This window comes from Canis lupus, chromosome 23, assembly GCF_048164855.1.
Source record: "Canis lupus baileyi chromosome 23, mCanLup2.hap1, whole genome shotgun sequence".
Taxonomy (NCBI): Eukaryota; Metazoa; Chordata; class Mammalia; order Carnivora; family Canidae; genus Canis; species Canis lupus.
In genome coordinates, this window is record NC_132860.1 from 9,671,811 (window position 1) to 9,694,903 (window position 23,093).

Below are 23,093 nucleotides of genomic sequence, written 5' to 3' on the forward strand. Positions count from 1 at the left end.
CTAAGAGCCCATCAAAAACCACGAGCAAGATGCTCTCTGGTTACTCAGACCATCTTTCTCTTCTCCTTCCTCCTCTTTCCTAAACCCCTCTTCTTCCCTTCCTCAAGAAAGGGTACATGAGTCACACAGAATGGCCCAATAAGCCTAAGCCCTCCCAACCCCTCAATGACGACCTCATGGCATGGGACTCACAGAATTCTCCTTCTTCCTCAACAGAGAAGAGAAAGGAAACTGGTGGGCTTACTCTCCGTGGTGCTGGGGTTAAGAGATGGGTGCTGTTCAGGGCACTGAGTCAGACAGAGGTCAGGATCTCATTCCTGCCATTAATTAGTGAGTCCTGTGGCAGTGGGGAAGGCCCCGGAACTCTCTGGGCCTCAGTTTCCTTGTTGGTAATAACAGTGCCTCCCTCCTAATGTACCCATGCAGATGAAAGGGGAGGATACAGGGAAGTAACACGGATAGCTTGTTTTTAAAGCCCTTAATAAAAGTTGGACTTTCCTTCCTTCACTGCACCCCAGGGTAACATTTACCAGGCAATGGGAATCTGAGACTCTTTAAAAGGGGGTTCACAGGGCAGAAACAGGGTAAGAAGACTAGTTTGGCTATATCTCTATGTGATAGAAATGCCCTACAGGAAGGAGACAGATCATTTTTTTTTTAGCCTCTACTACTTTGCAGGCACATTCATGCAGGTGTGTGTGTGTGTGTATATATATATATATATATATACACATCCCTTATGCCACATTATATATATATAATGTTACCATATAGATCATCACAGATCCTTACTGTAACTGTTTGAGACGAACATGTCACATCTGACAGCCGGGACTGAGTTTGGAACCCAGAGCACAGAGCTAGGAATGTCTGTGACGCTGTGCTGGCCTTCTGGCATTTTCTTTATGAAGGGCAACAACTAGCCTCCATCACAGGACATCACAGACACCATTGGCAGAAACCTGCGAGGCCCTGGACCTGCTGGAGCGCCAAGCTTCCGTGACTCCTGAGCTGGTTTCCAAAAGAATCTGGACCAGGCTGACCTTGCCGAGGCTCTCTGAGCCCTCCTCCTCCTCTCCCCTCCAACAGCCTCCAGGGCCTTCAGTGTTAAGGCAGCCCTGCTCCATGGATTTCGGCTTTGGAATTAGCTAGATCTGAATTTGAAACAACATCCCTCACACAGCAGCCGTAGGACCTTAGGTAAGTCACTTACTCTTTCTGGCTCCTGTTTTGAAAATGATGACATCCAAATGTCTGCCTCCCAAAATGATCATGAAGATGAACTAGAGCAGTGCCTTGGAAATAACACAAAACGGTGCCGGGAACATACTAAGTGTTCATTTCTGGTCACTGTTGTTACATTGACACCATCAGGGAAAATCAGCCTTAAGCTGACAGAGATGATGCTCTCAAGGCCTTGAGAACCAACTGACGTCTACCTACGCTTCTGCACAGCTTCTGCACAGACCAAGCATCGTGGCCTGGTTATCTGACGTTTGGTCCATCCCTTATGCCACAGGCAACTACTTGTGGATAACAAGAAGACCTGGCTGGGTAGGCTCTGTGCCCCTCCCAGGAAAAAAAAAAAAAAAGACTAATCAAGATCCAGGCCTTCCAATCATTGCCTTTGATCCACAAACATGCACTGATGGTCCCTTTTGTGCTGGGACCTGGGGAGAGATGAGAAACCCGGACCTATCCCAGGAGTTTATGGTGCACTTGGGAAAAAAAAAAAAAACAAAAGACAAGGAACCGCATCATGGTAGACAGAAAGGAATGAGTGCTGAGTACCCCTGGGGACATGAGTGAAAGCCCCATGGAGAAGCATGTATTTGAACCGGACCTTACAATCTAGGTGAAACGTCAGTGCGTGACTTCCCAGGCTGAAGGCACCGAATGAACACAGGATAGAAATGGGAAAAATACAGTTTGTTTAGAGAACAGAATTTTGGTGAGCCTGGAGGACTGGAACGTCAGAGGACTGAGGGGAGAGCTGGCAGTGAAGGGCCAACGAGCCACAGGAGACGCAAAATAAAGGTCATGACTACCGTGGAGAAAATAGGGGCAGGGGGCCTGCAATTTAAAACGGGATGGTCCAGAAGGCCTGTTGGAGGTGACACGTTTAAGAGGTAAAGGAGCAAGTCATGTGACTATCTGGGGGAAGTTTCCAGGCAGAGAACATCGCCGCCGTGCAAAGGTCCGGAGGCCAGGGGGTGGCTGCCATGTTGGTGATGCATTGAGGGGGACCAGTGTGGCCGGAGCGGCAGGGAGTGAGGTGAGAGTTCAACAGGAGCCGGCTCCTGAGAGGTCTGGCGGGCCGTTGTGGGGCTTTGGCTTTCACTTGCCTGAAACGAAGAGCCATTGTAGGATTTCCAGGGAAGGCGAAGACTTAGGTTTTATACGCATCTCTGACTGCTGTGTGGAGACCCAACTGCGGGGGCCGAGGCTGAAGCAGGGGGGGCAGCCTGGAGGCTGCTGCAGAAATCCAGGTGAGCGAGGATGGCGGCTGGGACCAGGGCGGTAGCTGGGCGGTGCTGCGCCTCGGGTCCCGGGTCCCCGGTCCCCGGTCCCCGAGTAGCTGGGGCTGAGGGCCCCTGCCCTGCGAGCAGCCTGACGCCGCCGAGAGCTCCCTCCTCCCCCACCGGGAGTACCAGCAACCTCCCGCCAGCGGGGCGCCGGCCTGGGCGCGTGGGATTGCGGGGTGCGTGGGCAGCCCCGGAGCCCACGGGGGCGCCGCGGCAGGTGCGAGCGCCGGGCGGGACAGTGTGGCGGGGCCGGGTCGAGCTCCCCGGACCCACGAGGGAGGGCGGGGGCGGGCGGGGGCGCCATCCCCCCTGCGGACCCGGGCGTCGCGCCACAGCGCCCCCTCCTCGCCCTCCCCCGGCGCCCCCGGCACTGACCCCTTTGTGTCGCCTTCCTCGGCCCGCAGCCGTCCGCCTGTCCGTCCCGCCCTGGGCTCGGCGCGCACGGCCCCGCCGGGGGTCCCTCTGGCGGCCGCCGGATCGGCGCACCCGGGCCCGGGGCTCCCGGGAAGAGAGAAATCATGAATGAGACGCGCGCGGGTGTCCCGCTCCCCCGCCCTCCGGGTCCGGGCGGCCTCCGCGCGGGGGCGGGGCGGGGGCGGGGCGGGGGCGCGGGCGGGGGCGCGGGGACTCCGGGCGGCGCGGGGGGCGGGGGCGCCGAGCTCAGCTCCGCCGCCGGGACGCGGGTCGGGGGCCGGGCTGGGGCCGCGCGGGGGCCCGGGGCGCTGCCGGAGCTGCCGCCCCCGCCCCCGGCCCCGGCCCCGGCCCCGGCCCCGGCCCCGGCCCCGGCCCCGCGGGTCCTGCGCAGCTCCCGGGGGCGGGGCGGGGCCGGGCCGGGGGCGGCTGCGCCCGCGACTCCGCAGCCCGAGCGCGCTGTGGGGCGGCCGGCCGGGGAGCGCGCACGGAGCGCGGGACGGAGCGGCGGGCGGCGGGCGGACGGACGGACGGACGCCCCCGCACACGCAGACGCACGGAGCTCGGCGCGGCCCCCGTCACACACCCGGGAGCACACGCAGACACGCGCACCCTCGCGCGCGCACCCTCCCGCCCGCAGCCCGGAGCCCGCAGCCCGCAGCCCGCAGCCCGCAGCCCGCTCTGGCCGGTAAGTGCGGCGCCTCGGTGGCGCCTTTGTGCCGGGAGCCGGCGGGGAGGGCGCGGGGTCCCTGCGGGGCGGCCCCGCGACGGGCACCCCCCACCGCCCGGGCCGGCCGCCGCCACCGCCACCGCCGCCGCCGCCGCCGCCGCCACCGCCACGCCCCCGTGGGGCTCCCCGCGCCCCCGGGCTGGGGGAGGGGGCCCGAGCCGCAGCCGCTGCCCGCGAAGCTCGCGCGCGTTCTGGGGAAGGATGGAGACGCTGCCCGGGTCCGAGGCCCCGCGCCCGCCGCTGCTGCTCGGCTCCCGGCCGCGTCGCCTGTCGGGGTCTGACGCCCCGCGGGGAGGCTGGAGGGCGCCGCTCGCCCGCTGGCCTGGAAAGCGCGGCCCCAGCCTTCCCCTCGCCTCCCCCGACCCGCGGACCTTCGACAGCCCCCCCCCACCCCCCACCCCCAAAACGAGAGCCCGAGAGCGCCGCGCGCCCCCCTCCCCCGCATGCCCCTTCCCCCAGAGGAGGCTCCTGCCAAACGCGGAGCCGGGCCCGGGGTCCGGGTGGGAGCCCTGAGGGCCTTACCTTACCAAGGACCGCGTGGCCTAGAGGGTCGGGACCAGATGAACCCTCGGGACTCATTTCACCCCCTCGCTTTACACATGGGGAAACTGAGGTCCAGGGAGGTGGCTCGACCAAGGTCACCAGAGTTAATGACCAAGCCCGCATTAGAATCTAGGGTCTCTGGCTTTCATGTTCATTTCCCTCCTACATAATTCAATCCTATGCCCACTGAAGCCCCAGAACCCCAAAATTCATGAGTGTACCAGGGAAGTCTTTGTGATTCCAGCCCTGCCCCCGCTTGGAGCGGCAGGTGCCATTCATTTGCCACCATCCTTACCGTGGGGTGTGTGTGGGGGGGGGAAGGGTGGCCTTTAGTTTGCCACAGCCAGCCTCAAAGGAGAGCTCTCTTATGCAAGCAAGCACAGGTTTGGGGATTGCATTTGCAAGAATGAAGCAGCTCTAGGCAGGAGATCAGATCAACCAGTTGATGTGCCAACCCCTTCCTTCACCTTTACCAGACTATGTGCCTTCCCAGTCACGCTCCCCTCCTCCTTAATGGCAGGGGTCTTCTAATCTAACCAGGCCCCCTTCGTCATCCCTTTGAGGAGGTCCCCAAGTCCTTCATGTCGGGCCACCCCTTCCTCCTTGACGTTTGTTGGCTACAGCCTCTTGGTGTTGCTGACAAAGCTGCTGGGGAAGCTTGAGTTACAGCCTCACCAGGCTCGGAGGGTAGCTCAGGGCAAGACTCCCTCAAGGGCAGCTGGGTGTCCCCAGAGCTGAGCCCGATGGCCGGCACACACAGGGTGCCCCGAGAGGTATGTTGAAGGCGTGCAAGCTGGACAGTGAATGGATGAAGTCGAGCACTTTTGAGGAGACTCCATTGGGTGAGATAGTTGGCAAGGAGGGCAGTGTTCAGTCTCTAGGGGCCTGAGGCTCTTGTCTCGAGAGCCTCCCTCCTGAGTGGGGTGAGCAGCCTGGCAGGGAGCAGAACCAAGGTGAGTGGGTGGCCCGACTCCAGGGACCAGCACTGGTCCACGTAAATGGCATCCCACTCGAGAAGCGCCATGCACATAGGCGTCTTAATGCGAGGTGCCCCCTGGCTTTTTGTGGGGTGGTGGCTCCCAGGCAGAAAGTGCAGAGGTCCGGGTTCCAGGCCCTGTGTCCTCCTCACCGTCTGGGCAGCTTCAGTTAAATGCTCATAATCTCTCTGGGTCTCAGTTTCTCCATCTGAAAAATGAGATCGTTAGATTGGAAATTTTCAGGATACCTTTCAGGTCTGAACTGTTGGGGGTGGGGAGGGGAGCGCTTATTTATATAACCACTGTGGGCCTGATTTTCCTCTTCTATTACTCTGCGAGGGAATAAAATGAGATGAGATAATTTATGTAGGGTACTTAGCACTGAGCCTGGGGCATAGAAAGAGCTCTAGAATTGGTAGCTATTAATACCATTAGAACCCCAGCTTTGTGGATATACCCTCCACTTCTTCCCTCTTTAGGTTGCCCAAGGGCACGGGATTTTAGGGCCTCGGAGTCCCTCTCTTTGAAAAAAATCCCTTCCTCGCCCGACTTAGGGCTCATCCAGCCTAAGACATCCATGAAACCTCCCCGGGACAAGTCACGCTTCCATTTATCAGTTGTTTTGTAGCTAATCGTGACCGTATTTAGTAACTTATGTAGTGTCGCTTACATTTAATTCTCCTAACACACCCGTAATAGCCATAGAGTTATCATTCCCGTTTTATAAATGGGGAAGTTAAGACGCAGAGTTTAACCTACCTAAGAAAGCATACTTTAAAAGTCTCAGAGCCAGAGAGCTGTGTCTCGGAGCTCAGATGATCTAAATCCAGATTCCAAACTCTAAATTCAGGTTCTAAACTCTTCTAAGTCATGTTGCCTGTCTTTGCCCAACACCTGCCCTAAAAGAGCGACTGATGACCTTTGGGAAAGAGTTGAGAAGAAGAATGGGTTTTATTCTTCTGGAAAATCAGGAAGAGCTTCTTGGAGAAGCTTTGTAGCATTTGAGTTGGGTCTACGTGATTAGCACACTCGAAGAAGGAAAGATTTCAAGTACTGGAAGCCGCATGAGCAGAGAGCAGACAGTGGGGGCTTCTCAGGCATGTGTGGAAACTGGAAAGTGTTTCATTCCAACTGGAGCAGAAAGGATAACAGAGGAGCTGTGAGAAGGAACTTCTAGGTAGAAAGGTGGAGGCAGTTTCTGGGAGCATTGAATGCCAAGCTGAGAGGTTGGTCTTTAGGACATGATCAAGCCTGGCCATTAGGAAACTCAGCCTGGCTGCCTTGTGGAGAACAGATGAGGGGAGGACCCACTGGCAGGGAGCCCAGGTAAGAAACAATGACAGTGGTCTAAGTAAAAGATAAGGAGCGGGGGTGGTTGTAAGAATGAAGAGAGGAGGAGGCCCGGGTGTCACCAGAACTGACAGTGGTTTGGACACAGGTGCTAGAGGGAGGGAGGAGTGAGAAGTGGTGGCAAGGTTTTAAGCCTGAGTGGCTAAGGATGTCATTCACAGAGAAAGCCCAGTGGGAGGGGGTATGGGGAGGCCTGCAAGTGGGGGCCGTGGATCTGACAGGGAACCATAATGACTCCTGCAAAGCTGGCTCCTGAGCACCCCTAAACTGTCAAGAGCCAGTTTGTTCATTCATTCATTTGATCTCCAGATACATATAAACATCTGTTACGTGCCAGGTTGTTCTGGGCTCTGGGGATACATTGCTGAAAAAGATGAACTTCCTGCCCAAGCTCTACCAAGGGAGACAGAAAATAAAACATAAGCAGAGATATGACATTTCAAGGGGCGAGCAGTGCTCTGGGGGAAAAAACAGGGTGGGGCGGGGGAAGAGTGAAGGAAGAGGTTTGCCTTTAAATAGAATTGCCTTTGAGGAGGTGATAGTTGACCAAAGACCTAAGCGAAGTGAGGAGACCAGGGGAGAATGGCATTCCAAGAAGAGGAGACCACAAGTGCAAAGGCCCTGGGGTGAGAATACCTTGGCGTTTTCAGGGAACAGGAAGTGTGGCAGTAAGAGATAGGAGAGAGGAAGGATGGTAAGGGCAGAGGTAGGAGAGGCAGGGCCAGCTCATGTAAGTGTTTATAGGCCTGAGGAATAAGAAACCGCAGTGTTAATGAGTTCCAAGAGAACCAGAGTCCTACTCTCCTTGTATTCTAGTGACTGGCAAACCAAGCCTGACACTCAGCGCTGGCTCACTAAATAGTTGTGGAATGAATTAATGTTAGAAATGACCACCTACGTATGAAGCCGTATGCCTTGGAATGATACAAACCTCTAGATAAAGACATGGCATAGTGAGCTGTAGTATGATCAAAATGATAAAGCTCAGATGATTTGACTGTGCTGCCGTTCAAGTTTGAAAAGCCCATGGTTCGCAGATTTGTTAGACAGCAAGCATCTTGGTGAGAATTTCTGACTTTGGGCTAATGGAGGGGGTGAACTGTTCGTGGCCAAATCTCCCGGGCACTGTGCTGGCGAAACAAAGACCCTAAATTGTCCTTCCTCTGCATGATGAGGTGGTTGGTTGAAGACATTAGAGAGGCTGTGACATGTCCGTCTTAAGAGTCAGAACGCTCCCCTCTCCCCGAACTCTCTGAAAGCCACTCAGAGGGATTTGTGTGGACTTCGGTGGCGGGCGCAGTGTGGGTGTCTAGAGTCAACTCCAAAGATTGTATGTTTCATCATCGGCCTAAAGGTGTTGCCTGGCCTTAAAAAATAAATTGCATCGTAAAAATAACATGACCAAGCTATAAAGCAAATGTAAGATTAACCATGATCTTGAACATCCTGTTCTATTTCTTCTAAAAATCTGTGTCTTGTTTTTTCTTCCTGCAGTTTATTTTATTTTTTTTTTAATTTAAATTCCCGTTAGTGAACATACAGTGTAATATTTGTTTCAGGTATACTATTTAGTGTTTCGACACTTCCGTACAACACCCATGCTCATCATAGATGAGCATCACCTTAATCCCTCTTTAATCCCCATCACCTATTGCCCCGTCCCCTCACCCCCTTCCCCTCTGGCTACCATCAGTTTGTTCTCTCTAGTTAAGAGTCTGTCTCTGAGTTGCCTCTAAAGGTCTGTATTTTTAATAGATGAAATCAGTCAACGTCGGTTTTAGTACCTTGTGTTTTTCCTTAACATTTTTTCATGACTTCTTCTGTGTTCCGTCATGATCTTCTTTTTATCCTCAGTGGCTTTACTATATTTTGTTTAGCTGTTTCTTTGTTGATGGATATAGTAGTGAACATGTTCATGCACAGCTTTCCCATCTCAGATTCTCAAGGCATCCGTTTTAAGCATCCTCTAGAGGGTATGATGGGACCATGGAGGGCCTAAAAAGGGGCCCAGGGGACAGAAAAGGAATGACTATGGACAGAGGCAGGTTGATTTCACCGGCAAAATGATGTGGCTGTGGGTCCTGGGGTAGAAGGAGAAGAGAGGACACCAGAGCAAGAGCCAGGAGAGGATGAACAGGGAGATCATGGATCAGGAGGCCAGAGGCAAAAGAGCACTTGAGGATGTGACATCTGATTCGAGATGGAGTCCCTCCAGCATTCTGTTGGTTTAGTTTGGGGCGCTTCTTTAAAATGATGAAGTACACGAAGTTTGCTCTTTTACCCATTTGTAAGTGCACAGTTCGGTGGCATTAAGTACATTCACGGTGTTGTACCGCCATCACTCCCCTCCGCCCATAGAAAGCTTTTCATCTTGCAAAACTGAAACTCTGTATTCATTAAACAATAATCCTTCATTCCCTCCCAGCCTCTGGTAGCCCGAATTCTACTTTTTCTCTTTATGAATTTACCTATTGTAGGACCCTCATGTAAGTGGAATCATATAGTATTTGCCCTTTTGTGTCTGGATTATTTCACTTAGTGCCATGTCCTCAGGATGCATCCATGTTGTAGCAGGTGTCAGAATTTTCTTCCTTTTTAAGACTGAGCAATATTCCTTTGCATGGACAGACTGCATTTTGTTTATCCGTTCGTCCATTGGTCACTTGGGTTGCTTCCAGCCTTTGGCTCTTGTAGACAGTGCTCCTATCAGTATTGATGTAATATCTGAGCTCCTGCTTTCAGTTTTTTTGGGTACAGACCTAGAAGTAGAATTGCTGGATCATATGATAATTCTGTGTTTAACTTTTTGAGGAACCAAGGGGGCTTTTTTTTTTAAGGGATTTTTGTGGGCCCAGCATGAAGAGGGCCACTAAATGAAGTCTTAGGAGTGTGGAGTCTGGGAAGAAGCCATTAATTTAAAAAATAAAAAATACAAAAGGATGTACTCAGGGCACCTGGGTGGCTCATTTTTTAAGTGGCCAACTCTTGGTTTCAGCTCAGGTCATGAGATCAAGCCCTGCGTGGTGATCTGCATGCGGCACAATCGCTTCAGATTCTCTCTCCCTTTCCCTCCAGCTCACACACTTTCTCTCACTCTCAAATAAATAAAATCTCTTTAAAAAAAAAAAAAGGTAGAATTTCATGGCTTCTTCATGGCCTTGAAGATAATAGGAGAGAAGGGAGTAAAAATGAATCCAGCCTCCATTTCTGAAGAATTATTGTGATTTAGAGGCATTGTGGGTGGAAAAAGAAAGTTCTCCAGGGACATCTTAGTGGATGCAGTTCATTCATGCATGCAAGTATTTACTGTGCCAGGAAATCCACATGGCCATGAGGGCCCTCCCCACAAGGAGCCTGTGTCTCCTGGGGGGTCCCCGACAGGTAACCCTGCAACAGTCCTCCGTGCCCGATGTGTGATCTGATGGTAACAATAAGCCCTCACTTCTTGGTGCTTGTGACATTATCTCACCTAATCCTCCTAACAGTTCAGCACAGAAGATTTATATTGTCCTCAGTTTCCAGACTCAGAGAGCTTAAGGAACTTGCCAAGAACACACAGCAAGTATGTGGCAGAGCCAGAATTCAGACCTAGGCAGTGACTGTCCTCTGGTGCTGGGCCAAGGGTTGTGGGAACACAGGAGAGACGCCTGCACAGCACGGAGATCAGAGAAGGCTTCCGGAAGGAAGAGGTGAGGCAAGGATCTTAAGTGTAAGTCAGCCGTGTTCGAGCTTCTTTTGCCCATGATTTCAGAAAATGGTTTTCTGGAGCAGCAGCAGCAGAGCAGCCTTCAGCCCTGCCGCCAGTGACTCTGATCCCCCAGGGCGCCCCACCTCACTGAGACTCCATCCCAGAGGAGGACGATCATTCATCATCCCGGGTGCTTATCATGAGGCAGGGAGGCCAGGCAGGGGGTATTTCCTTTTCCCTCTCATCTCAGCTGCCTCTGACTACCCCAGCTGTCCTCCTTCCAGCCCCTTCCAGCCCTAGGGGCACATGCGGGCCTCCCCCATCCTGGGCCTGAGCAGCTTCAGGACAGCAAGCCGGAAGTGACCAAATACAAAGCCCAGGAGTGGCCATGGGGGTCCTGTGCCCACCTTCCTGCTTCCCAGCAGGTACCCTCCTAGCCTCTGAGAGGGAGAGCTCTTCCTTGTGGAAGCATCCCTGGCCCCATCCCTCAAAGATTGCCAGCAGCACCTTTAGTCGCAACAACCAAGGACGCTCACACACGTTTTTAAGGTCTAGTCTATGAACAGGGAGAGGTACAGACCTTAAATGTTGCATTCAGTGAGTTTTAACGATGGAATCAAGTTACAGACCCGTTGCCAGGATTGAGATGGGGTGCATCTCCACCACCCCCGGGCGTTCCCTCTTTCTCCCGTCCAGTCATTAACCTGCCCCTAGAGGTGACTGTTGTTCCTGGTCCTGTCATTCTGGATGTTTTGTCCGTTCCTGAGCTTCGTAGGAATGGCATCAGAGCATGTGGTCTTCTGTGGCATCAGGCAGTTTGGGGGAGCCTCCACGTTGGTGTACCCCCAGCCTCGCCGACACAGATTCCTAAATGCCAGCCAGAGCGGCGACACCTGCCACCGTCATCCTGCTGAGAAACAGCGGCCTCCCAGTTAAGTCAGGGTGCCTTAGCCTGCTGCCCAGAGCCAGCTGCCATGTGGGGGTCCCCTCTCCTGCCCACTCCCCAACTGCTCCAGGGGGTCCTTTCCTCCCACTCCCCCTGTGCTCTCATCTCTCCGGGCCTTTGCACCAGCGCCGTCCTCTGCCCGGCTGTTCTCCCTGCTGTCTGCCGAGCCCCTGCTTCTCCTGGAGATGCTTCCCAGACCCTCCCCTTGTCCCTCCTAGGCACTCCCATTAGGTAGCCCCCTTGACCTTTAGCACTTTTCCTTCCTTCCTTTTTTTTTTTTTTTTAATAGTTTCAGAGGTAGAATGTAGTGATCATAACACCCGGTGCTCATCCCATCACCCATCTACCTCATCCCTCCCCCCCCCTCCCCACTCCCCTCCAGCAACCCTCAGTTCGTTTCCTAGAGCTCAGAGTCTCCTGTGGCTTGCCTCCCTTTCGGTGTTCATCTCATTTTATTTTTCCTTCCCTTCCCCTGTGTTCATCTGCTTTGTTTCTTAAATTGCACATGTGAGTGAGATCAATATGGTATTTGTCTTTTCTGACTGACTTATTTTGCTCAGCATAATACCTTCTAGTTCAGTCCACATCGTTCGTTGCAAGTGGTAAGATTTCATCTTTTTTGATGGCTAAGTAATGTTCATATGTACACACACACACACACACACACACACACTCCACGTCTTTAGGCATTCATCTGTCGATGGACACCTGGGCTCTCTCCATAGTTGGGACATTTAGCACATTTCTGACTATGTACTAAACTGGATGCTGGCTGAGGGCAGAGCCTGGGTCTTAGGCCCAACAGAGCTCATAGTAAAATGGATTTAAGGTCTTGGAGGCAAACTGGATTTAAAACAACCATCAAAATAAATCTCACCTGCTCTCTGAAGCTGATAAGATTGCGTGAGATAATCTCTGACTACAGGTGGTAAGTGTAGAGTGAAACCCACCGCCAGTGAGGCAGAGACCTCCAGCCCTTCCCCAGAGGACGTAGCATCATGGGAAATGGTACCAATGAGTACAAAGTAGTGCAGCTCAGGGAGCCAGGGAAAAGAAATCTGAGTCAATCAGGGAAGGCTGCCTGGAAGAGGTCAAGTTCCAAATGTTTTCAAAGAGGAGTCGGTTAAGCCAGAGAGTTGCATAATCGGGGTAGTTCATGGAGACCCTTAAAGCATGATCCACAGTAGCCTGGATCTGTCCTCTTGTGACCCTCGTCCTGAGTCTCACATGGCTGCCCTTCCTTTTCATTTCTTTTTGCTCACTTCTATCTTCTTTTTCTCCCACATAGTCACTCCTTCCCATCTTTCCAAATCTGAGAGTACAGGAAAATGCTGATGCACAGAGAATGCTGGAGCCCTCTGCACTGGGCTCCCTGTCGTGGGCCCCATGGGAGGAGGCCCATCCTCTGCCCCCTCTCAGCCTGGGACAGCTCACAGGAGCCCAGGTTTTTTTGTTTTGTTTTGTTTTGGTTTTTTTATGATAGACATAGAGAGAGAGAGAGGCAGAGACACAGGCAGAGGGAGAATCAGGCTCCATGCCAGGAGCCCAACGCAGGACTCGATCCCGGGTCTCCAGGATTGCGCCCTGGGCCAAAGGCAGGCGCCAAACCGCTGAACCACCCAGGGATCCCCGGAGCCCAGGTTATGAACAGGAGAGCTGGGGAGCAGCCCAGGGTGGAGTGCAGTCTGTTGCCAGACTCCGAATCACAAGTCAAATGCCAGGAGGAGAATTCAGCCAGAGGAGCAGTCAGCATGCACTGGGCTCATTCACTGAAGAGGCTTCCTGGAGGAGGCATGGTGCCGAGGAAGGGCCCGAGGCCACGGCTCGGAAAAGAGGAACAGGGAGGCCTTAGCAGGAAGGAGAGCAGGAGAGACCAAGGCTGAGAATCAAAAATGAGCGTGGCCGGAAACTGGGGCAGTTTTCAGGCTGGAGGAGGATTTGGGGAATTCCCTGAAGTCACGTTTCCAGTTCTTCGACCCACCTTCCCAAGGGCTCTGAGTCTGATGAGGCGGACCTGGGAAGAGCCCAGGGCTCTCCAGAGGGAAGAGGAGTCTGTTCTGCTGGGGAGGCCCTGCACTGTTCTCATTAACTCCAGGAACACCTGACGGAACGCCAGGAAAAAGGAAACAGACTTTTGTAGCTGATGGCACTGCCTGGTGCAAAGAGCAAGAGCATCTCCTTGCCAGGTTGACTTAGAGGGAGCAGGCAACGGAGCTTTGAGCCAGGTCAGCTGTCACGAGGAGGAGGATGTCGGCCTCGGGTTGCCTGGTACTTCCTTTACTCCCGTTACTTCCACAGCCTCTACCAGAGAACCCTGCCACAGGCAGCTCTGCTGTTCCTGCAACTCCCAGGAAGAGACTGAGGTTCGGAGAGGTCCAGACCCTGGCCAGGGACCCCATGGCAAAAGCGCAGGGTTTCAACCAGGTCTCTCTGCCTCTAGATCCATCCTTTTTTCAGAGCGCCACAGGTGCCTTGAGGCATATGACCTCAGAGTGCTCAGCTGTCATGTCTTGAGGGATTGCACCCATAACTGAGGACCTTGGTTGACAATCTGCCCTGGACCCCCAGGTTTCCAGCTGTACTAGCACCAGGCACTAAGAGGACCAACCATCCTTGGCCCAGGACCAGACTGTTCTGTCTTCTCCATGGGCCACCTGAACAGGACTAGAGTGACCCTGAGCTGTGCTCGTGCCAGAGTCTAACCCCTCTGAGTGCCATTAGCTCCTGTACAAAGTGAGGTCATGATGTCTTTTTCCCAAGGTTGCTGCAAGCGTCCAATTAAATAAGGTATTAGAAAGCATGTAGCACATAGTAGGCATGCAGCTGATACTACATTTGCATACAGGAGGTTGGACCCTTTTAAACCTTGACTCCTGGTCCTGTCTTTTTTTTTTTTTTTTTTTTTTTTCCTTTCCCATTCCATTTGACGCTCTATTGTCTCTCCTGGTAAAGGAGCCTCAGACCCAACTAATGTTTCCAAATGTAGCCTCTCCCAGGCCCTGCATCGGACTCCATTTGTCTGAATCTTTCACCAAATCCTAAAGTGCCAGGGTCCTCAAGCCTGTGCTGTCAGTGCTTGGGCCAGACCCAAGCCCTGAGGGGTTAAATCAGAGGCAGAGGGTGGGGACTGTGGCCAAGGACTAGACCTCATGGTGGGCTGTGGCTGAAGCTGGAGCCCTCCCTACCTGGAGTGGGGATCGACCCTGGCTCTGAACCCCAGCCCTCCTGTCTGTACATGCATACAAGCCCTACGTGAAAAGTGGGTTCATAAGCATGAAGAGCAGAGTAGATGCCAAATAGGACCATCGTGGATGACAGGTAGTCCAGGCCAGCGGTTGGCATCAGGACATCTAGGGCTGAAACCAGAGGCAGATAGACACCAGCAGCATGAAACCATTTGTGATCCAGGAGGGTGTGTGACCAACACAGGCTGAGTCAGAATTCTAGGTCCCAGGGGGTTGGGGAGAGCTGCAAGAGTGGACCGAGCCTCGGTCCTAGAAGGCAAATGACCAAGACAGAGTTCCTGCCAGGTGTCAGGCGAAAGGCCAGGTGCTGGGATGGGGCCAGTGTCAGGGCCAGACAAGGAGCAGGGAGACCGAGGACTGCTGCAACTCCCAACAACCACCGTATGAGCTACCTCTTCCATAGCATCCTCGGTGCCAGGCGTTCCTCGAGGAGCAGTGTGTCTGCTCATCCCACGATGTGATTGTAAGGATGAGAAAACTGAGGCACAGAGGGTTGCAGTGAAGCTCCTGATCTCCTTCAAGACTGGCAGCCGGACCCCTCACATTCCTAGCTCGAAATCAGCCATCGTGGGACCGTTTACACTGTGAAAACTAGCAAATGCCACTAATCGGGGCTTTTAAAGTTATTTTTTGTTTCTGAGAACTAATTTGTTAGCACATCACAAGACTCGTTCTAGAGTCTCTATGGGCCTCATTTATATGAGAGAAAGAAGGGCTATATTAACTGAGAAACAGGCAACACCTGACGTACAAGATGAGGACAGCTAACATTTTTAGGTGGGTTTTATTTTTTTAAGACTTTGCTTGAGAGAGAGTGTGCAGGCATGAGCAGAGGGGGTGGGGCAGAGAGGGAGGGAGAAGCAGGCTCCCTGATAAGCAAGGATCCTGATGCAGGGCTCGATCCCAGGACCCTGAGACCATTCCCAGAGCCAAAGTCAGATGCTTAGCGGACTGAGCCACCCAGGTGCCCCTTCAGCTAACATTTTTAGGAGCTTACTGGCCCCTGTTCTAAGCATTTTCCATGTATCTCATGTCAAAACTTCATGTGAGGGGGCACCTGTGTGGCTCAGCAGTTGAGTGTCTGCCTTCAGCTCAGAGCATGATCCTGTGGTCCCGGGATCGAGTCCCACATTGGGCTCCCCTCAGGCAGCCTGCTTCTCCCTCTGCCTGTGTCTCCTCCTCTCTCTCTGTGTCTCTCATGAATAAGTAAAATCTTAAAAACAAAAAACAAAAAAAAAAAAAAACCTTCACATGAGGATCAAAATTCACTTAAAACCCTTTTTGAAAAAAAAAGACTTTATTTGAGAGCAAGAGAGCACACGCAGTGGGGAGCGGCAGAGGGAGACAGAGAAGCAGACTCCTCGCTGAGCAGGGAGCCCGATGCAGGACTCGATCCCAGGACCCCAGGATTGTGATCTGAGCCAAAGGCAGATGCTTAACTAACTGAGCCACCCAGGCACCCCTCACTTAATACCTTTAAGAATCCGGGCAGCCCCAGTGGCTCAGCAGTTGAGCATCTGCCTTCGGCCCAGGGCGTGATCCTGCATGGGGCCTGCTCCTCCCTTTGCCTCTCCCTCTCCCTCTCTGTGTCCCTCATGAATAAATAAATAAAATCTTAAAAAAAAAATACCTTTAAGAATCCTCTGAAGTGTGGATGGCTATTCCCATTTCACAGGTAAGGAAACTGGGCACCGAGAATTCAAGTATCTTGTGCAAGATTGGACAACCACTGGGGGATCCTTAGTTCCTACTCGGCACCCCAATCCCAAAGCCTGTGCTTTATGGTTTTTAATGAGCCACCTATTCATATTCCATCTCTAGTCTGCTCTTCATTGATCTTTTCAAGAAATGTGTCTTGAATATATCTGCCAGGTGTCAGCTAGAGCGGCCACGTGGGGAGCAGGAAGGTCCGTGTCAGGAGCTGTACACTCAGTGGTTTAAATAAAGCCCCGGCCTAGGGTTGAGGCAAACGGAGTTTGAAGCCTGGTTCTGCCACTTACCAACTGTGTGACCTTGAACAATGACTCAGTCCCTCCAAATCCCAATCTCTGCATGTGTAGGAGGAGGGTGATAACTGTGTTTAGTTGATAGGGCTGTAGTGAGACATGAATGATGTAGTACCTGCCCAGCGGTTGGCATGGTATCCAGCACACAGCAAGCCCTCAGTTGGGGGGGGGGGCGTGATTCTAAACCACAGGTTTGTGTACAGATGCCTCGTGGGGATTGGGGATTCAGGCGTCAATAGATCATTTCTGAACAGAGAGGTGGGAAAGGAAGTGGGAGTACCCAGTTTTTCCTTTCTTTTTTTTTTTTTTTAAGATTTTATTTATTTATTCATGGGAGACACAGGGGGAGGGGGCAGAGACACAGGCAGAGGGAGAAGCAGGCTCCATGCAGGGAGCCCGATGTGGGACTCGATCCTGGGTCTCCAGGATCATGCCCTGGGCTGAAGGCAGGCGCTAAACCGCTGAGCCACCCAGGGATCCCCTACCCAGTTCTTCCTAAGGGAGTCAGGGATGGTTCTGCCGAAGAGGTGACATTTGAACATTTGAATGGGATCTTAAACAGGTGGTCAAGAGTTTTCCAAGCCCGGAAGGAGAAAGGGGGCTTTTTTTCCGGTGAAAGGGAAAGAACGTTCCAAGGAATTATAGGTGAGGGTGGGCATCTAACTGAATACCCTCACAAGGCGTGTGCTCATGCCTTCACGTCTGTGATAGTCTTCTCCTCGTACACTAAACTCCGTACCTGGGTCTTGGAAGGTGTTGGGAGAGGGAGCAGAATGAGTGTTTCAGAGTGTTGGAAAACAGGGTTAAACCAGAGGACCTTTGAACTCTGAAATCCGGCTCTTCGGTTGATCTTTCCTGGGCTCGCCACACAAACAGGACCATCCGCAGCAACACTCATCACCAGAACTGGACATGGCCCCAGTGGGGAACTGGCTGGGGTGAGATGGGCCCTACACACTTGCCGGTCAGGTGGCCTTTGCCCAGCGGCTCCATGGTGCGGGCGGCGCCCTCTGCTTGCTCCCTGCCGCTCCACCACCGCCCGCCTCATTAAATCCACCTCGACAGCCCTGAAGTTGAGCCTTGACCTGAAGGAAAGGCCCGTAAAGGTCATTAAGTTCCATTCCCTTGGTTCTCAGGTGGTGCCACTGAGACCCAGATCCGAGGAAACGACTGGCCCAAGTCACACAGTGGCCTTGGACAAGAGTCCAGGGCTGCTGGGTCCTTCATGAGTGCATTGCTTGCTCCAGTAATGGAGCACATAGGCCTAATCATATAGGCTCCCCACCCCAGCCAAGGAGGACTCTCTGGGCTGATTCTTCCTATGGAGCAACCTGAGGCCACAGTCCAGGCCAGGACTTCCAGTCATTCTAGGCCTGGGGAGGGCACACAGAGCACGCGTTAGGGCCCTGGGCTGGAGGACAGGCACGCTAGAGTCCCCCTCTGGCTCCTCCACTAATTTGCCCTCTGCGTGAACCTGGCAGGGTCACTTCACCCCCAAGCCTTAGTTGCTTCATCTGTAAAATGGGATGCAGCCTCATTGACCCATAGTGAGGATTTTTTTTTAAAGAACATACACAGCACAGCTGCTGTAGTCTGCTGATTCATGCATGTTCACTCGCTCCCCACTTTCAGAACACTGTTTTCAACAAAGGTGGAAAGCCAGAAGAGAGGAGAGCTTAGGAACATGGGCAGTGAGGAGCAGAGCTGGCATTTCTAGCTGTGTGACCTGGGGCAGGTCACTTCACTTCTTTGAGTTTCCATCTCTCCATCTAGAAAACACAGAAGAGTGTGTTCCTCCTAGGGCTGTTGGAAGGATTAGGGTCTGCCTCACCTTGGGAGGGAGGGGAGAGAGATGGAGAACGAGAAGGAAGAGCCGCACAGATGAGCATCTCCATCAAAGCCCCTGCCCCACGTCACGCTCCCTTCCCACGCTCCCCTTGTGAGACTGAATTTCTTTCCATCTCTTGCATGTGCCCTGCTTTCTCCTAACTCCAGGCCCTCCTTCTGCCCGGAACACCCCACTCGGCCGTCTGTCATCCTGTGGCTGCTGACCCCAGCTCCTTCTTCACAGCACATCCTCCATTCCTTCCTGGGAAACTTTCCTGACTTCTCTGCCTCATTCGGGGCCTCACCGGTGCCCCCCGCACTTCTCCATCTGACTAGCCACATGTGTCACCACTGCCTTTTGCTGACCCAGTAGGCTGTGAGCTAGACTTCACACCGTGGCCTGCACACAGGAGCTGTTTAGTGAACACTAGCTGAGCAAATGAACATTCCAGCCCCTGGATCTGACTCGCGCGGAAGATGGAGAACCTGGTGTTGCCCGAACCCCTCTGCAGGCGAGGCCTCTCCAGCATCCCTCCACCTTCCCTTCCTTTGGGTCACTGCCACACCCACGCCCCAGTCTCCCACCGACAGAGCAGGAGGGAGAATTTATCATTTATCTGGGCACATCCCAAGCAGAGAGCACGCAGACCCTGTGTTTGGGATCCAGAACACTCCCAAGTTTGCAGTCTGCTCAGACGTGGGGACAGATGGCCGGACAGTGGACAGCTGGGCAGGGAGGGTAGGCAGCATGGCAGGATGGAAATAGCAGTGAACTAAGCGTTGGGAGCTCAGGGCTCAGAGCCTGTCTGTTCCCCACACATCGGCCTGAGTTCTCTGGTAACAAGCAACAGAAACTGGCTCTGAGTCATTTAGGCAGAAAGGTCTAACACAGAACCACAGGTAACAGACCTCTGGTCCTGGGCCCTCCCTGTGGCAACGGACAAGCGGGGCACCCAAAGAAGAGTTACCTCCCAAAAGGAGTTTGGATTTTGTTAACTACCTGAAAACCGCTGCCCGTGCTGTGTGACGTGAGGCAAGGCACTCAGCCTCTCTTGCCTCAGTCCTCCATCTGGGTGTTCTAAAGCTGGCCTCTCTCCATTCATATCTCTAGTGTGCTTTTTGCTGAAGAGCTTCCTGCCCTGGCCCCCGATGGCGCCTTTCCCCATCCAGACACCTTGGGAATGAATTATGAGGAAGCCAGGTAAGTGGTGTGCGTGGGCTTCCCTGCAGCTCACCCCACTGAGGAGGGCAAGCCCTCTCCTTGTGCATGCGCTGGGACACGGGACTTATTTGCATGAGGTAGTCAGCGTGATCCTTTGTCTTCCATGAAACCAGCATGTCCTTGGCCCCTGCATGCTAACCACGCTGCTGAAAATCTAGGTGGCATTATGGGCCTCTTTCTGGTGGTGGTCTGGCCGTCTTCTCCAGGCTGGGGAGCTCCTAGCTAGAGCCTGTCCTCCCGGAGCCCCCAAAGCCACTAACCCTAAGACCCTCCCCCTGCCTCCCACTTGACCTCTCTAACATGTACCCCAGCAGGCTCGGGTTCTGAACACCTGGGATGTAGAGGTGGCTGAGGGGGTGGGGATGCTCTCAAGTGATTGGAAACCTGGGGTAGGGGGAGGCAGGGGCATAAGCAGCTAACTGTAGCAGCAGAACACAAAGGCAGAGAGACGTAGTGAGCCAGGAGTAGGGGCGAGCCCCGAGATGGGAGAGCTTGGTTCTCCCCAGAAGATCAGGGAGTGCTCCAAGGAAGAGGTAATGTTGAGGATGGGTAAAATTTGGCAGGAGGGAGAAAGGAAACTTCAAGCTGAGGTAACAGCATGAACAAACGCCTAGAAGTAGGAGTATACAGGTTTGATTCAGGGAATAGCGACGTCTGGCGGGATCAGAACTCTGGGAGGGCAATAGGAGTTCGACATCGACAGTGAGGGGTGTCTCGGGGGCCGCAGAGCCCCAGGAGCATGAATCCCAAGGTAGAGGGCATGCCTGCCTGGGGTTGGGTCAGGAGGTTGCTGGGGGCTCAGGCTAACACCCAGGAGTAAGGCCTACCCAGGAACAGGGGGCAGGCCCCTCGGCCTCTCTCCCCAAACCTATCAGCTATTTCTCTACACTAGTCCTGGGCAAAGCTGGCATCATCTCTTGACAGCACCCACCCATCTCCCATTCCATCCCCTAGGGAGAGGTGATGTGCTCCCCCCCCATCCCAGACGGGCCTCTGCTGGGCCTCTCATCCAGCCCACAGCAGGTACCTGCCCTGTGTCTCCCCTGCTAGCCATGAGTTCCGGGAAGATGAGGCAGGCTGGTCCAGATCCAGTCTCCAGCTTCCAGCAATGGTGGGACAGCTGCGGGGTACACGCCACCTTCACACACACACCCGTGAACGAGCGATAGTGATGTTGTTCAGGCCGCGAAGGTTCTGACCGCCTTATTTTATGAACGCAGCTTCAGGGGCCCAGGGTGAGACAAGATTACCCAGTCATAGGCATGTTGGGAGCTGGGTTTAAGGGAGAAGTTTGGTTCGTAGCAGCACTGTTCATAATAGCCAGAAGGTGGAAGCAACCCAGATGTCCATGGCTTGATGAATGGAGAAATAAAATGTAGTATATCCGCACAGCCGAATGTTATTCAGCCATAAAAAGGAATGAAGTACTGATCTGTGCTCCAACCTGGATGAACCCAGAGAACATTATGCTAAGTGAAAGAAGCCAGACCCAAGGCCACGTAGTGTATGATTCTGTTTATATGAAATATCCAGAACAGGCTAACGCACAGGGACAGGAAGCAGATTAATGATTGCCAGAGGCTAGGGGAGGGGAGAATGAGCAGGGGCTCCCTCGTGGGTAGGAGGTTTCCTTGTGGGGTGATGAAAATGCTCTGGAACTAGAGAGTGGTGGCAGTTGCATGACGTTGTGAATATATTAAATGCCACTGAATTGTACAGTCTCAAAATGGCTAAAGTAGTGAATTTTATGTGAATTTTAGCCCAATTTAGGAAAAAAAGTAATTCAGGACCAGATGAGATACCACCGGCCAGGTCTACCGTCTGCTCCTCAAAACACGTGCCACTGGCCCCCCTCCTAGTATAGGTCTCCCCTCCTCCCCAGACCAGGGGTGGAGAGCCTGTGGCACCTCGGTTCATGGCAAGCCCTAAGGTCAAGTGGAAGAAGGCAGGATTTCTGACACTGAGGCCTGCTTCTTGCTGATTCACCTCTGGTCGAGGCCCGGCCCCCGTCATTTCCACATCCCACCCACCAGCCTGCTCCCCTTCAGCACCAAATGTTCCATACGTCTCAGACCTCTGTGCATTGCTTTTGCTGTCTGCACCGTGAAGGAGGTTCTTTCCCTTGTCACCCCTCATCCATCTAGAAACATCCTTTAAGAAGCAGCTCTTATCTTCCCCTTGCAGAAGATCCTTCCCCCTGCCACCCTGCACCCTGCCCTCTCACCACAATCTGAGCTGAGCTCCCCAAGGTATGGCGTGAATACGTCGATCAGAGCAGGTGTGGGTGCAGTGGTGTTTGCGTGTGTGTCTTCCTGAGACGACTGGCAGCTGTGCAGGGAGGGGCCTGGCTTGTTCGTCATTGGATTCCTAGGACAGCTCTGGTGCCTTGCTCACAGGCGGTGCTCAGCGAACGCTTGTTGAATGAGGCAATGGCTTTGGGAAGCTTCTGTCCCCGCCCAGATATTCCCCATCAATGAGGGAGGGACAGGCTGGGTGATCTCCGAGTCCTTTTATCTCTGGGGTTCTCTGGTTCTAAGAACAGCAGTGGGGGGCCCGCCCAGCCAAGTGGCTGCATGTTCTGCTCCCGCCGCCCAGTGCATAGAAATCCAGGAGAAAGAGGGAGCCTGCAGTAATCCACTGCAAGCAGCTATTTCTGCTCTTGGCCGGGAGGAGAGAGGGCAGTGTCCAGAGACTGGGCTTCTCCCTCCAGCCCGAACGGACCATCTCTTCTCTTTGGAAATCTAATTAAAACCCTTCCCTGAACAGCCTCGCCATGCAGGTTTGGGCTGAGGTGGCCTGGAGTCCCTTCAACGACAAAGCCGAGCAGCGGGCTCTTGCTCCATTTTCCTCTGCAGATGAGAGGTGCTACTCTTTCTGCTTTTCTGATTATGAAATTAGTCATTTTCTAGGAAGCTTATTTATAGAGTCCGCTGCACACATGCAGCGCTGAGCTATTCTGAACACGGCTTGGGGCCTGGGAGGCTTAAGGTGTGAAAGCAGCTGTGAGTCACACACGGGTCCCCTTCCAGAGGTATCTAGATACCTTGGTTACCTTTCTGCACCCAGCCAGGAGCCAGCCCTCATGGGCTGCTCTCCAGCCAGGGTGCTCTTTACAATAAGGACAGAAAAAGCTCAGGATCCCAGTCCCCATGGCCACCAGCTGAATATAGTACCTGGAGCAAGTCAGACCCCCCCACTCGGTGCCCCATTTGCCGCCTCACCTAAATGAGGGGCCTTCCGGATGTGTGATTCTGTGCCTGCTCTGGACAGCAGCTGCAGAGGCGGGTTCCAGGTGGCTTCATAGAGACCTGCCCACGAGGCAGCTCAGAGAGTGGCCATGTTTCAGGCTCCTAATGTTGTTTTCCCGAAAATCAGGGCGACATTCATTTATTCAACGAGTATTTGTTTATTTATTTATTGAACACCTACTACGAGCCAGGCGCTATACAAGGCTTTGAAGATACAATGGCGAATAAAACTGAAATGGAGCTTATCGTCTAACGTTAAACAACGGCATACATCAAAATGAAATTTCAAACTGTGTCGAGTGCCATGAGTAAAAAGTGCTAGGAAATAGATCTGGAGGGCTTTCTAGGCAGAGAGAAAAGCATATGTAGAGACAC

The 23,093-nt window shown here is 53.4% G+C and overlaps 1 protein-coding gene and 2 long non-coding RNA genes across 9 annotated transcripts in view; 1 reads left to right on the forward strand and 2 right to left on the reverse strand.

The window, feature by feature from the left end:
• Positions 1-1,777: 1,777 nt before the first annotated feature.
• On the reverse strand, positions 1,778-3,110 carry LOC140614684 (uncharacterized). Its single transcript, XR_012015480.1, has 2 exons — positions 2,901-3,110; positions 1,778-2,345 (listed from the first exon to the last, which is right to left on the reverse strand). It is a non-coding gene; the product is annotated as an uncharacterized lncRNA (long non-coding RNA).
• PTPN5 (protein tyrosine phosphatase non-receptor type 5) overlaps positions 2,174-23,093 on the forward strand; it is a 56,348-nt gene continuing 35,428 nt past the window's right edge. For 2 of the 7 annotated variants that reach the window (XM_072793805.1, XM_072793806.1), the window contains exon 1: positions 22,240-22,332. In XM_072793805.1, the coding sequence (XP_072649906.1) occupies positions 22,244-22,332 (89 nt within the window). In that variant the 5' untranslated portion in view covers positions 22,240-22,243. Of the gene's footprint in view, positions 2,490-3,469; positions 3,625-19,359; positions 19,450-22,239; positions 22,333-23,093 lie in introns of those variants that run through there. The other 5 variants (XM_072793809.1, XM_072793808.1, XM_072793807.1 and 2 more) reach the window with 5 other exon arrangements.
• Positions 10,663-21,864, reverse strand: LOC140614685 (uncharacterized). Its single transcript, XR_012015481.1, has 3 exons — positions 21,695-21,864; positions 20,498-20,914; positions 10,663-11,134 (listed from the first exon to the last, which is right to left on the reverse strand). It is a non-coding gene; the product is annotated as an uncharacterized lncRNA (long non-coding RNA).